Source organism: Falco naumanni, chromosome 1, assembly GCF_017639655.2.
Source record: "Falco naumanni isolate bFalNau1 chromosome 1, bFalNau1.pat, whole genome shotgun sequence".
Lineage (NCBI taxonomy): Eukaryota > Metazoa > Chordata > Aves > Falconiformes > Falconidae > Falco > Falco naumanni.
This window is the reverse complement of record NC_054054.1, coordinates 101,920,313-101,933,383: the sequence shown is the minus strand read 5'-3', so window position 1 is coordinate 101,933,383 and position 13,071 is coordinate 101,920,313. Positions and strand designations below refer to the sequence as shown.

At 39.7% G+C, this 13,071-nt stretch overlaps 1 protein-coding gene across 6 annotated transcripts in view; it reads left to right on the top strand.

Moving 5' to 3' along the window:
* AUTS2 (activator of transcription and developmental regulator AUTS2) overlaps positions 1 to 7,892 on the top strand; it is a 791,335-nt gene extending 783,443 nt beyond the window's left edge. For all 6 annotated transcript variants that reach the window (XM_040613308.1, XM_040613316.1, XM_040613325.1 and 3 more), the window contains one exon: positions 4,750 to 7,892. In XM_040613308.1, coding sequence (XP_040469242.1) covers positions 4,750 to 5,989 — 1,240 coding nt within the window. In that variant the 3' untranslated portion in view covers positions 5,990 to 7,892. The remainder of the gene's footprint in view (positions 1 to 4,749) is intronic.
* Positions 7,893 to 13,071: the final 5,179 nt, after the last annotated feature.

Here is a 13,071-nt window from a genome sequence, read left to right as displayed (position 1 = left end):
TCTTCTCACTTGCACTGCACTTTATCAGAAGGAGCTTTGCTGAAGCAGACTTCAGGCAGTGTCAACTGAGAATGGAATCAGACCCACATACTCTGTTATCTTGTGGGTCACATTGTCATAGGTCTTTTGAAGACTTAACGTGTAGATAGGTGCCTGACAGGATGCAAAAAACCATTATAAAGTCCATCAGATGCGTATCTGCACCTTCAAATACTTAAATAACTTTGTAAATTGGACCTTGTCTGCAAAACAAATAACACTACCTCCCTCTTCAAAAATGGACTGACCAGAGGGACCACTGATAAAGTTGTAAGATTATAACATTGTAAATTGCAGCGGGTATGTCATGTTCCAGTACCACAGTAAGTGTCAGTGCATGCAGTTCATTAAATGAACATTAATTCCCCTCAAAAATGCCACACACACATGCACTGCTGTTCCACACCTTCAGGCACATTTTTTATTCAGTGTTTTACATGGACTTGCACTCTAACATGTCCAGGCTGGGAAGGGTTAATGGAAAGTAAAACCTGGTCATATTTTTTTTGTCAGGACTGTTCCCATTATACAGTTAACTCAGTAACAATTCCTCTTAACATTTAAGTACCAAATTATAAGAATTTGCCATTCAGCAAGTGTCATGCCTTCCTTGAAAAATGTGGAGAGGCTGATTTCAGCTTTTTCAGTTGTGGCTTAATGGCTTTCCTGTTGAGTTTGCACATTACTTTACTACATAATGGCTATTTGTTTCTAATTTTTTAACATAAAAGATTATTTAGGAGATGTGCTTTTCTGACTTCTCTGTCACTAACCCAAATATACGCATTAGTAGCCTTTTCTAAAAGAAGTTATGCTAACACATTAGATATTCTAAAAATACATTTAAGAGCTTTTCTATGTTATTGTAAAATGTGAAGAGCAAGTCAAACTACAGATCTTTTCACCTACATTTTCCATTTGGAATATTTTCTGTTTGGTAGCATAGCTTCATTATTTTCATGTCTGGTGTTAATGCTTCAAAATAAATTGCTGTTACAAATTGGGGATTCTGTCCTGCAAAATGCTTAAGCATGTGAGTAGCTTTACTGGCTTGAATGGCAAAGCATTTTAGTTCCTAATGATATGGGTAGTCTTTAGAATTATGTGATTATTTCAGTTGCTGTTTTGTATTTTTCTTACGAAGTGTTCCTGCTGAAGAAAATCCCTTTCTGAAATACATTCCTTGCAAGCTGCTTTGGCATTGCCTGAACTCCATATCATAGCTCAAAACATATTTCTTTTCAATAATTTGAGAGCTTAAAAGTAAGCATCATTCATACTTCATACTTCTGCACAATTATGGCTACCAGTTTAGTACAATAATGTTTTTGCTGATCTAGTGTTGCTGTGCACCCATCTGTGTGGTTTTGAAGAGTTCTCCTTTGCAGCGTGCTCACACTGTTACCTGTATGAGAAGATGCTGAGAATCCCTTCCTGGAAACATGCTCCCTATGTAGATAATGTCTGGGGTAGTTTCTGAGCCTCCAATACACATTCTTTTATCTTCAGTGGCACCCAGCAGGGTGAGGATGTAGCCCTGGTTCCTAGTTGAGGTCCCAGTCTTTGTTATGTATTTTAAGTTAATTTGCCCAAACAGGAGGATCTGGGCATCACACCTGGAGGTCTGATTTCATTTCAAAATCATCCTGTCAGCAAGGGTCTAACTTTATCAGCCTCCAAATGGGCTGTCTAGTGAAAAGCATTCATCTGGATTTCCTCTGTTACCAGCAGAAAGCTACCTCAGAGGTACCTCTTAGCTTGACTGTTCCTCGTCTAAGATCAGTGTTAGAGTGGGGGTGCAACGAATCGCTGGTTGCTCGTGGATAAGCTGTATGACCAGTGTGCTGCAGCCCCCTCTCCCAGCTAGACAGACGTAAGGTAAATCCCTCAAGATAGCTTAGGTAATATGAAACTGCAGTCTGTGAATCTTTCCTGGGTGCAGAGCTGGCTGGGGAGTTAGACTGCAATGGCCTGGTACAGTCTCCACTTTCTCCTGGAACATTGTTTGCAGTTGTGGAGGTGTTTCCTTTAAGGACTCCCGTATTCCAGCCCAGCATTAGGAAAAAATCAGTAAAAATAGCTACTGTGAAAAACAGGGTTTGTTCCTTCTCAGTGGTATGTTGTTTAAAAGATGTCAGTGAGCAATTCCATTCTAATAATGACATTTAAGTATATGTAGTCCTAGAGCATTAAAAAAAAACCACCCAAGAATCTATCCATCTTTCTATTAACATAAATGAGGCAAAGTACTTGGCATCAGATACTCAGTATATTTCAGTGTAGCGTACGGCCTCAAAACATACCTTACTTGGTAATAAGTTAATTTGAGAACATGATCCGAAGTTTCTTCTTCATGGAGACAGAGGCTTAGAGCTGTTCCCCTATTATTAACCTATGGAGCCCTTGGCAAATCTGAGGATAAAAAATTATTCCCTCTCTGACCACTGAACTACATGTAGTTCACTTAAGTGAGCTATATAATCAGTAGCCTCTTGAGATATTACCATCACTGAAATTGAATGGGATAAAATTGGCAAAGGAGTATGTTATTTTGGTTGCACACATATTTTTCTTCAGTTACAGAAAATGTGTGTTATATTCTCTGAATTTTATGCATAATTTAAAAATTATCAATTGCATAGAAAATTGATTAAATATCAGCAAAAGGACTCAATGACCTCTGCTAGTGAAATAAAACAATTAAGGGTGCCCTCTGACTAGTCCCATGAGCAAAATAATTAAAAGACTACATATTGCAGAGTGCACAAGCCAGTGCTTTCCTAGCAAAGTAAAATAATTGAGTCTTCATGTTGAGAAGCCTTCACTGGAGTGCCTTGACTTTATCTCACTGTGTCCAAATCTGGAAACTGTTAAAGCAAATCCCTCAACTTCTGGTGGAAAGCAAGAAGAGGGAAATTAGCATCAGGACACAATTTCCAGACTGTGCAGGGCACAGTCAATCAAAGCAAAACCTGATACCAAGTGGTTAATTGGTAGTCAGTGCAGACCAGGCACTTCTGGTATCAAATGTTCCATCTTACAGATGTTTGCTAACGCTCACATTCTGGGCTCTGGGAGGTCTTTCAGACATGGCCCATAAAATGGCAGTTTCAACAATTGCATCTAAACACAGCAAAAGATGCATCTGGTGAGATTATAATAATGAGATTTTCCTTTTCAAAGGTATTTTTTCTGCAGTTGTAGTTTCACCATCCAAAAGTAGATAGCATTAATTGTATGGGTGAAGGAGCAAGTGTCCACAGCAGAGTCACTCTGCAGGTTGCCCTTCAGCCAGCTAGTACTGCTTATCTTGTCCAGAGTGAGTTTCAACCTGGTGTCCTCATCCGAGTGTGTTCAGGTTCCACATTTCTAATCAGGGACTGCCACACCCGAAGAGAAACTGTGTAAATTGGGTGGGACTTCAGAAGACCTCCCTGCTTATCCCTCACTTACGCCTTTAACAGTACATTATCCATCTCCCCACATGGAACAGAATTTCCATGCTCAACAAACAGCATGTGTCGAACACTGAATAGCTGGAGCTGTCGTTGTGGAGAAGCTCCAACTTAGACGTCAATTGAAATCAGTGAGAGGTTAAAATCATTGGAACTGAGGAATTAGACTTACCTTAAAAACTTGGTTCATTTTAAATACGAAAGCTTTTCAACGTAGTGTGGCCCATAACAACTCCTGGTTGACACTGCTTCCAGAAAATAACTGGTGTTGTGAATGGATTCTGAATCCATTCACATTCTTAGGTTCTTGTCCACTGCCAGACAATAATTCTCTAATCTTTTGTGCAACATAAATAGGTTTGAAACATAGAATGAATTAACAGTATTTTGAGACTTCGTAGCATTGGCAAGGAGATGCATTGGCCCTGTCCCCCTGCTCTGGTTATTCTACCCTAGAAATGGGAAATGGTGGCATTCTGAAGAGCAACTGACTCTAAAGAGATGCCGTTTTCAGAGCTAGCCTGAGTGCACATGGGGTAGATCTCTCCTGAGGAAGTCAACACATAATCTATGCATGGTGGCCACCTCTACTAAAACACTTACACAGAGGGTCATTGCACACTTAGAGAAGTGCCTACCTGGTCAGAGGGATGGATTGTCACCATCAGGACTGGTGTCTTGAGAGGTTTTAGTTTTAAGAAGTAAATTGAGTTAAGAAGTAAATTGAAAAGCTAGAAGACTGAAGAGAATAGAGATAAGAAATTAGTAACGTACATAGGTCTAGAAATGTTCTAAAAAGTCAAACAAAATGTTATCTATTTTCCCAAATGTATTCTTAATAGAAGCATCAGGTAAAATACTATTAACCGTGAAGTTTTTTGCCTTTTTTTTTTTTTTTTAATGAAATTAGTATAGTTTTATTTTTCTCTGTCTTCTTTACAAACAATTAAGGCCATTGTCTTAGAAATATGTGACTAGAGCTAGATTCCCTTGGGAGCCTTCTATGGACTTCAGTGTTTGAAATCTCAATCAGATCATTCACAAAGCAGCTTTTAGGGATCTTCTTCTGGTTTGAGATAATAGAATAGGCCTAGTTTAGAGATGGGATCTTCCGGCGTTTTGGGTGTGCAAAAGGATCTGTGCATTTAATGGCGCGTGTTACTAGCTTTCTGCAAAGCAATGAGTATAAAGTCAGACACCCTAGATGCTTTATTTGCAGAGTTTCTCATGCCTTCATTTTTACAATTTCTTCTAGGGAGAGCATTGAGAAAAGACACTCCAGCCATCCTTCGCCAGCACCTATCCATCCAGTAAACTCCCTCGGACATAATCGCAGCTCAAATGAGCAGATCAGGAGCCATCTGAATCCCGAGGTTCGAGAAAAAGAGAAACCCAAAGAAAGAGAGAGGGATCACTCCGAATCTCGGAAGGAAATTAATGTTGAAGAGCACAAGGTGAAGGACAACTATATTTCGGAGAAAGAAGGCCTAAGCCATGAAAGCCGAGTGGTGGAAGAGTCAAAGCAAATGCCCAGGGTTCCTTCGCCCTATGCTAGGCCCCCTGTTGTGGAGAGTACCAGGCCTAATAGTACTTCAAACCGTGAGGCCGAGAGGAAGAATGAACCGGCGTACGATAACCCGAAGAAAAGCAACGAAGTCAAAGTGAAGGAGGAGCGAAAGGAAGACCATGATGTTCAACCTGAGGGACCTCAGACTCATAGGTCATCTGATCAGCCACCACCTATATCTACATCTAATGTCCATCCAAGTCCTTTAGTGTCTATGCCCATGACTGTAGGTGTAACTGGTATACATCACATGAACAGCATCAGTGGCCTGGATAGGACTCGCATGATGACCCCTTTTATGGGAATTAGCCCAATTCCTGGTGGAGAACGTTTCCCCTATCCTTCTTTCCACTGGGATCCAATGAGAGATCCCTTACGAGATCCATACAGAGAGCTAGACATTCACCGGAGAGACCCCCTGGGCAGAGACTTTCTGCTAAGAAATGACCCCCTTCATCGTCTTTCTACGCCAAGATTATATGAAGCAGACAGGTCATTCAGGGATCGGGAACCTCACGACTACAATCACCACCACCATCACCACCACCCTCTCTCTGTTGACCCTCGACGTGAGCATGAGAGGGGCAACCACCTGGATGATAGGGAGCGGTTGCACATGCTCAGAGAGGACTATGAACATGCACGCCTGCACTCAGTTCACCCTGCCGCCTTGGATGGGCACCTGCCTCACCCAAGCCTAATCACACCAGGACTTCCTAGCATGCACTACCCCAGAGTCAGTCCCCCGACAGGACACCAAAATGGCATCCTCAATAAAACTCCCCCTACAGCAGCTCTCAGTGCCCCTCCACCTCTTATTTCTACTCTGGGACCTCGGCCTGGGTCTCCCAGAAGGACTACTCCTCTGTCGACAGAGATGAGAGAGAGGCCTCCTTCTCACACCCTCAAGGACATTGAAGCTCGATAAGCGGAGTGAGACTGAATACAAACCAGAGAAAGAGGGACAGAACATTGTAAATGAACATAATATAAAGACCTTCTTACTAGTCATTGATACAGACTGGGATTGTGACCCACTGTACAATATGTATAGACCTGAGTGCAAAAATTTTGAAATGGTTTTTTTGTATATTATATGTTGAAATTTTCCAGATCTTTTAGCCAAGTCCATATGTTCCTCGTGTCTCCTACTCTATTTCTAGTTTAAAAATGTCAAAATTTGAACTGAAGAACAAGACGTTAATCTGAATGATTTGACTAGAAACAAACCACCACCAATGTCAACCATACAAAGCTCTTTCACACTAGAAGTGAAGACAATTGTAGATATTTATGTAAAAAGATTGCTTCATGGGTTAATGGTTCATATATGCAAAAAGGGTAAGATGAAAGCTTTACTTTGTACAAATGTAAATAGATAAAATTAAGTAACATAATACATTAATACTTCTTAAACTGTGCTATTTGCAAACTTAATATTGATCAACACAGTCTGCTTATGCTGTGTTACATATATTGTTATAGACAGCTAAACCCCTTCAACTATGCAATGAATTTTAAGGCTTTTCACAAAAGCCTTTATAACTCAAAGGAGCCTTTTCAACACACAACATAATTAAAGTCATATTTTCCCTGAACAAGCTCATCTATAATAGTAACCTATTTCTCTTGCTTGTTTTGATGAAGAAACAGCCCATTAGAAGCGTAGTTTTCTGTCTGAACCCCTGCATTAAGATGCCAATGTTACTGTAGCTCATGTATTCCTTAGAACCTGTCAGGGTTAGCGAACTTAATCACTGATACTGTAGTCATGACAGATTGGTTCTCAGTCACATTAATCTGGGTTAAACAGAGTAATAATCAAATGCTGGATATTTTCCAGAATTTTCATCACTTAACATGTGAAATTTCTTTTTGGAAGAACATCTGCTTATAGCCATTCATGTCTGTTTTTATTGCCAGTGTGTCATTTTTATCTGTACACACACTTTTTTTTTTTTTTGTGTTAAGTGATTTTTAGCTACATTGAAACAAATCCTACAAGAAAGCTAATACTTTTCTAAATGATGGATATGTTTTCACTGTGGATCAGTAGTTTAATTAATTAATGAACTCCAATGCAGATTTCATAATGCAATTTATTGTATTTCGGTTGGTAATAAAGTCTGTGAATAGTTAACAGGTCAGCCTTGTTGTTCCCTGATCATAGAAGACATGAAATAACGTGAAGAACAAGATCCTTTTTAAAAATATGCATCAATCTTCTGAAATGTCTTTTCATAACACACTTTTTTATAACGCGTTAAGTTTCTTGTCTAAATATTTGGAGAGAATATGACTTTATCAGAGAGAATTCAATATCTTGTCTACTGGACTGTAAAATATATGTATGAAATAAAATTAGTTCCATTGGTCTTCTAGTGTATTAAAGTGCTATCTGAAGTTGTTATCCTGTTTTGGCAAAAAAAAAAAAAAAAAAAAAAGAAAAAAGTTAACTACAGACAGTTGTTTCTAATGATCAGAGATCTATTTTAGTAGTCAACTGAAGGTTTAGTTGTGAGCTTCAGATTTTGTGAACTCCAGATGTTGTGCAGTGGTTTTTTTTTTCTTTTTAAAGAACAAAAGGAAAAATACAAAAAAACCCCAACCCTGAAGAATATGTACACTGGAACCGTAGTGGTAGCTTTCAGTATTGTAAAGAGATTGTTATATACAAACCTTTTTGCTGTTTATCCTGTATGTAATAAAGTCCTTTCTAGATCCTATGTGAAAAGAAAAGTGAAGCGGCTCTCAATCTTCAGCATGTTTCCTCATCAGCGAAGACTTGTGTAATGTAAATTGTGCCATGTTATTAAAAAATGTGAACTAAACTGCTAGGTGCTTCTTTGTGTGGAGTACCCCATCATTGCTATGGGGAAGAAATACTTTTTCCCCAGAGTGGCTTTTTGTTCAGAAGAAATAGGTATTAAAAATGTAAGGAAAATAGCAAGCTTTTATAAGCCATCTTATTAGGATTATTATAGTAGTCAGGAAAAAAGGAACCAAAAGGAGACTAGATACTTGGCTTGTCCAGATTCTTTAAAATACAGTGACACCTTACTTAATTAGCTTTTATTTAACTGATCAATTCATCTTTCAAGAGAGCTCCATACTTAAGTATGTGGCTGTATGTAAGCCCTTTTGTGAATTCATCCAGTTCCACCCAATCCAGTGGCATTTTTCCAGTTTTCATCAGCTAATGATACAGCTATTGGTTACTATAAACAATTTGTACATAAATATGCCGAATTTCTTGCAAATTGTGTAGTACTCCATAGTACAGCTTTGTCTTATTTAGGAAAAAAGAAAATGAGCTCCTCATGATAACATGATTTCCAGGAGGGCTTTTTTAGTGCAGGTTTGTGGTTTGGTTTGGTTTTGGTTTTTTGATGGGTTTGTTTTCTGGGGTTTTTGGGGGGTGGGAGGTTTAGAAGCTTGTTGCAAACACTTCAAACCTTTATCCAAGTTACTTGCACAGAAGTAACTTGTGACATTGAAATTTGCTTTCTTGAGCAAGACTTAGGAAATCTTTCTTCTCAATAACTGCAATTAAATGTATGCAGCCACGTATTCAAATTTAGTTTTGTTTCTCTCTTCAGCCCTCTAGCACCTCTGTCTGTATTCTACTCTTTCTCCCATGTAAATCTGATGAAAGTGAAATTTCCCTGAACTTCAACACTGTTACTAAGAGAAAAGAATAGGTCTTTTTCAATCCAGTTTTGTGCAAACTGTGCAGAACGTACAATAGTAGTATAATGTGCGAAAAGAGCTTTTTTCTCTTTTTTCTGCAAGGAACCTGTATCTTGGTCTTCTGGATGCATGTCATAAAAAAGAGCAAAAACAAACAAAAAAAATATTTCAACTTTCTGAAGGAAAACAGTTATAGATGGCCACAGAAGGACGCAAACTACTGGAGCAAGCTTGCACAGCTACAGTGTGAGGGGCCCCATGACAGAGGGAATAATGAGAGCATCATCTTCCATGTTCATCTCAGGGCATGGTAATAGGACTCCTAACAGCTCCGTCAGTGTCTTCAGGGCGAAGCTGATTGTACAGACTGTGATCCTTGTCCTCCCAGGTGCTGAGCATGCTCCTGCTGATGGTCCTTAATTCCCAATCAAGTCAATGAACCCTCACTCCCAGAGTCCCAGAAAGCATTGAGGCATTTCACTCCCTCTGAATTCAATACAATGTAAGTGCCTATATGCCTCTAAAGTTCTCAGTGTGTGGCCTTATAAGGGTGGTGGTGCTCGAAGGAATATGCCTCAAAGGTACAGTAAAACATGAAACAATGCTTTTAATTCTTTTAAACTTTTTCAGATGGATTCATTGCTTTTTAAAAGTTTTATGTGAGGACATTAGCTTGCAGGTGTAGACAATCTTTTTAGTAGGGTTTTTCCATTCAAGATACTTGTTTTCTGTTTTTGAATCTCTAGTATTTAAGAAATTAAGGTTTTTTTAAAGACCATGCCAAACACCACCTGTAGGAATGAAATTAGTCATAAGGGTGTTATTCTGGGGGTGTGTGAGAGATCTGAATCGTAGAAAACCCTGAGCTGCTACACTTAAAACACCCAGGACCTTTGCTTTATGCTTTGGTACTCCCACCTTCCCACACTCCAACTAGTTTCCAACTCAGCAGCTTCCTGTCGCCAGTTGAGATGCCAGCTGAAGCAGTGTATAGGAAGTGATTCTTTGAAAGCAGTCAGTCCTGATTTGTTCCCAATACAGTGTTTATTTTATGCTGTGCTTTGTGCCTTCTATGTTAACTTTCTGTATTGTCATCTTTGTTTTCTTTACTAAATACCTAGCTCTAATCTGCTTTTCATACCTTACCAATACTCTTTTGCCTTTTTGCCTGTCATATTCTCTTTTGTGGGTTATGATAGCTAAATCTATTATAGGCAGCAACAAATGCTGCAGACAAAATTTTCCAAGAGACATAGAGACTGTATTTTTGTTCCTTTTTACCTTTGCCTGAGCTTATGAAAATTTGTAGTCCTTGGTGGGCTAGAAGAGAGGCAAATGGAGGGTTGGGGAGGATTTTAATGGAAATACTTTCATTTGCTGTTGCTGTGCCTTGTTAAGTAAATATTTAGCATGATTCTTGAGAATTTGATCTCTAATTACTGCTTCACACATGCAGGTGACCTCTGCTGAAAGCCATCTGGGGCACTGGAGCAAGGTAACAGACTATTGGTTATATTCTATTTACAGAGGAGCTGCTTGGCTTACTGCTTTTGTTTCTGGCAAGAACGAAGTGTGAGCTGTAGTTCAAACAGTAACTCACATTATACAGGGGTTTGTTACTCTCACGGTGACTTGGTTATGTCTCACCTGGATAAACCAACTTGCTGCTTTGGACTCCAAGTGCCATCTTCGGAGGCATACTCGTCCATAGCTTCAGAAGGCAATTCGGAGCAGAATCCCAGCTTAAATGTTCTGAATTGCCTTTGACTCTTCCTTAACTCCAAATGGAGACTAGCCTCTAACAACTGGTTCAGAGAAGTACATGCAAATGAGTGGTGAGACTATTTCCTCCTTTGTTTATTTACAGTCTTGTCAGATCTTCCTTCCTTCCTTTGCGCTGTAAGGTACCAATCCTAGCCATTCTTCATGTGAAGCTCTTTGAGATAGTCTGTCTCTAGCTACACGATCGCACTGTGCTTGGTGCCCTGACTGGGGCAAGTGAGCATCTCAGTACCGCTAGAATACAAAAAGGCTTTCAGCAGTACAAGAGACCAGAGTGAAAACTGAAGGCTTCAGTGAATTAGCCATGGTAACCACTATAAAAGACTCCAGGTTTTTGCTAGCTGAGAAGAAACAAAGCTTCAGTGAGGTCAGACTCTGTTCTCCCTGTGCCTTGTCTCCATTTGGAGGGGCTTAGACTGTTTGCGGCCATGGGCAAGGTGGAAGTTCCCAGCTGGCAACACCTCCAGGCACTTGTGGAGTTGACAGATGGTTTCCAGCATGGTCCCTTTCTGCCAGCTGTGTGGTTGGGAGAAACACGCCTTTCTTTTATCCACAGGTATTTTGCAACTGAAATAATTTTAGCACAAAGACATTTCCTGGTCATAAAGATATCCCCCCCCCCCCCCCCTCACCTGTGGGCTGTTTGTCTGCATATAGAAACATGTGTATTTATATATATCAAAAGGCATGCACAATGCCAGGTGCAATATCACAGGAATGAAGCTCTATAAAGCAAGGAACAGAGTATGAAATCACGACGGCACCTTACAGTCTCACGCGGCCTTTATGCTGCTTTCTGCTGAGGCCTTTCCTGTGGACTGCAACCATTGCATTTGATGTTTCCTCTGCTGGTCTGGTAATACAGAATTTGCTACACCATTAACCCAAATCTAAAAATGGAAAAGTGCAGCTGGGAACACAAACTCAAGAGTCACCAGCGTGATACCAGTCAGCTACTGCCTGAGTCATCCCAGAGGTCACCCAGGGGAAGCTGCTGCCTTAGTCACCACAAGAACAAAAAACCCCACACTGAATCAGGTAAACTGCAGTCAGTGGTGGCAACAGATGAGGAATTTCTGAGTTGCTCTTTTGTCTTTAGAAAGCACTTTTAACCCATGTTAATAATTTGCTGGGGTCCTAGATCTGCTAAATTGAGCTCCATGAATGAATGGGTTTACTTACGTATTAATAATTCAAGTACCTGAAGTATTGACCCAAGTTGATAAGGCCTCTGGTCATTCTGGTTATTGAGGGCGGATATACTGTATTTTGCCATCTAGTATGGCTTGTTTAATTGTCACTGTTGCTCAGTATTGAAACTCAGGAACATAGCATTTTTCTTGGGTGAATTTATTATGTTTCTCTACTGGAAAACTTGCATTTAGCCCTAGGAACCTCGCAATCCATCCCCAGTACAATCATCTTTGTTTCAAGACAAGAGAATAATTAAGCAAGAACTTAATGAATCGATTGAACAGAGACTATCAAAATCAACCCATCAAATACAAAATATTGCTGTAAGTCGGATGAAATGCATCCTCTGCTTTCCATCTTCAAAGCCCTTAACTAGTTTCCATTGAATCAGCAGTGGGTGGTTTGTGGGCTATTTTTGATGCAGCAGAGATTGCATTAGCATCAAAAGCTTCAAAACTAATGTGTTGGGTTGTTGGGTTGACTTTTTTTTCCTTTAAAGATAACTAAAAATGGAAATATAAAGTTCCTGGATTTTCAATGGTCAGTATTTTTTAAGTCCCTTAGTGTATTGGGAGCAAACATGGTGCATTTGGAGCTCATTTGATAAAAAGAAAAAAAAAAAAGCATACCTCAACGAACCACCAGCTACTTGCCTTCCTTGCCTTCCAAAAGGAAAGTTTTGTCTCGGTTAATACTAGAACAGCCAAATAGAGCTGGATTTATTTCAGTCTGTTACAAAAAGCTGTCGTTCTTCAGAGATACCACAAGAGGGTAGTTAAAGAGAGACTGAAATATATGTAGGCTGACGGGATGGCTATGCTGTTTTGTGCAAGGTGAATGTAGCTGTAAATTATTTTTATGAGAGTCTGATCTGCGAGGAGCTCTCCTGTTCCCCTGTATAAATGACAGAAATCTCAATGGTGCTGTGGCTAGCAGCGATCAGGTTGACTAAGGGGTGACCTTGCTTTATTGCATTTAACGAGAGGGACTAGAAGTGGTCCATACCCAGAGCATTCAGCTAGATAAAGGCAATCGTATTTTGGAGAGTCAGGCTTAAATTGCATGGTGCTACAGTCTAGCAACAAGGCACATTGCTTATGTTAAGGGAATAAAAGATGCTTCTCTATTGCAAATAGTAGGTATGATATGAATTAGTGTATGTCAGCTCCTCAAAGCCTCAGCCTTTAGTGGGGATTAAGTCTGTTTTTTCCATTACAAGGCAAGACCATTGTTTCATTTGGAGACAGGGAAAAAATTAATGGTGAATTTTCTGAGGACATAAATTAAAATAGTTTATTTAAAATCATCAGATCTGTCTGCTTCATACCAGCAGAAAACTTGGCC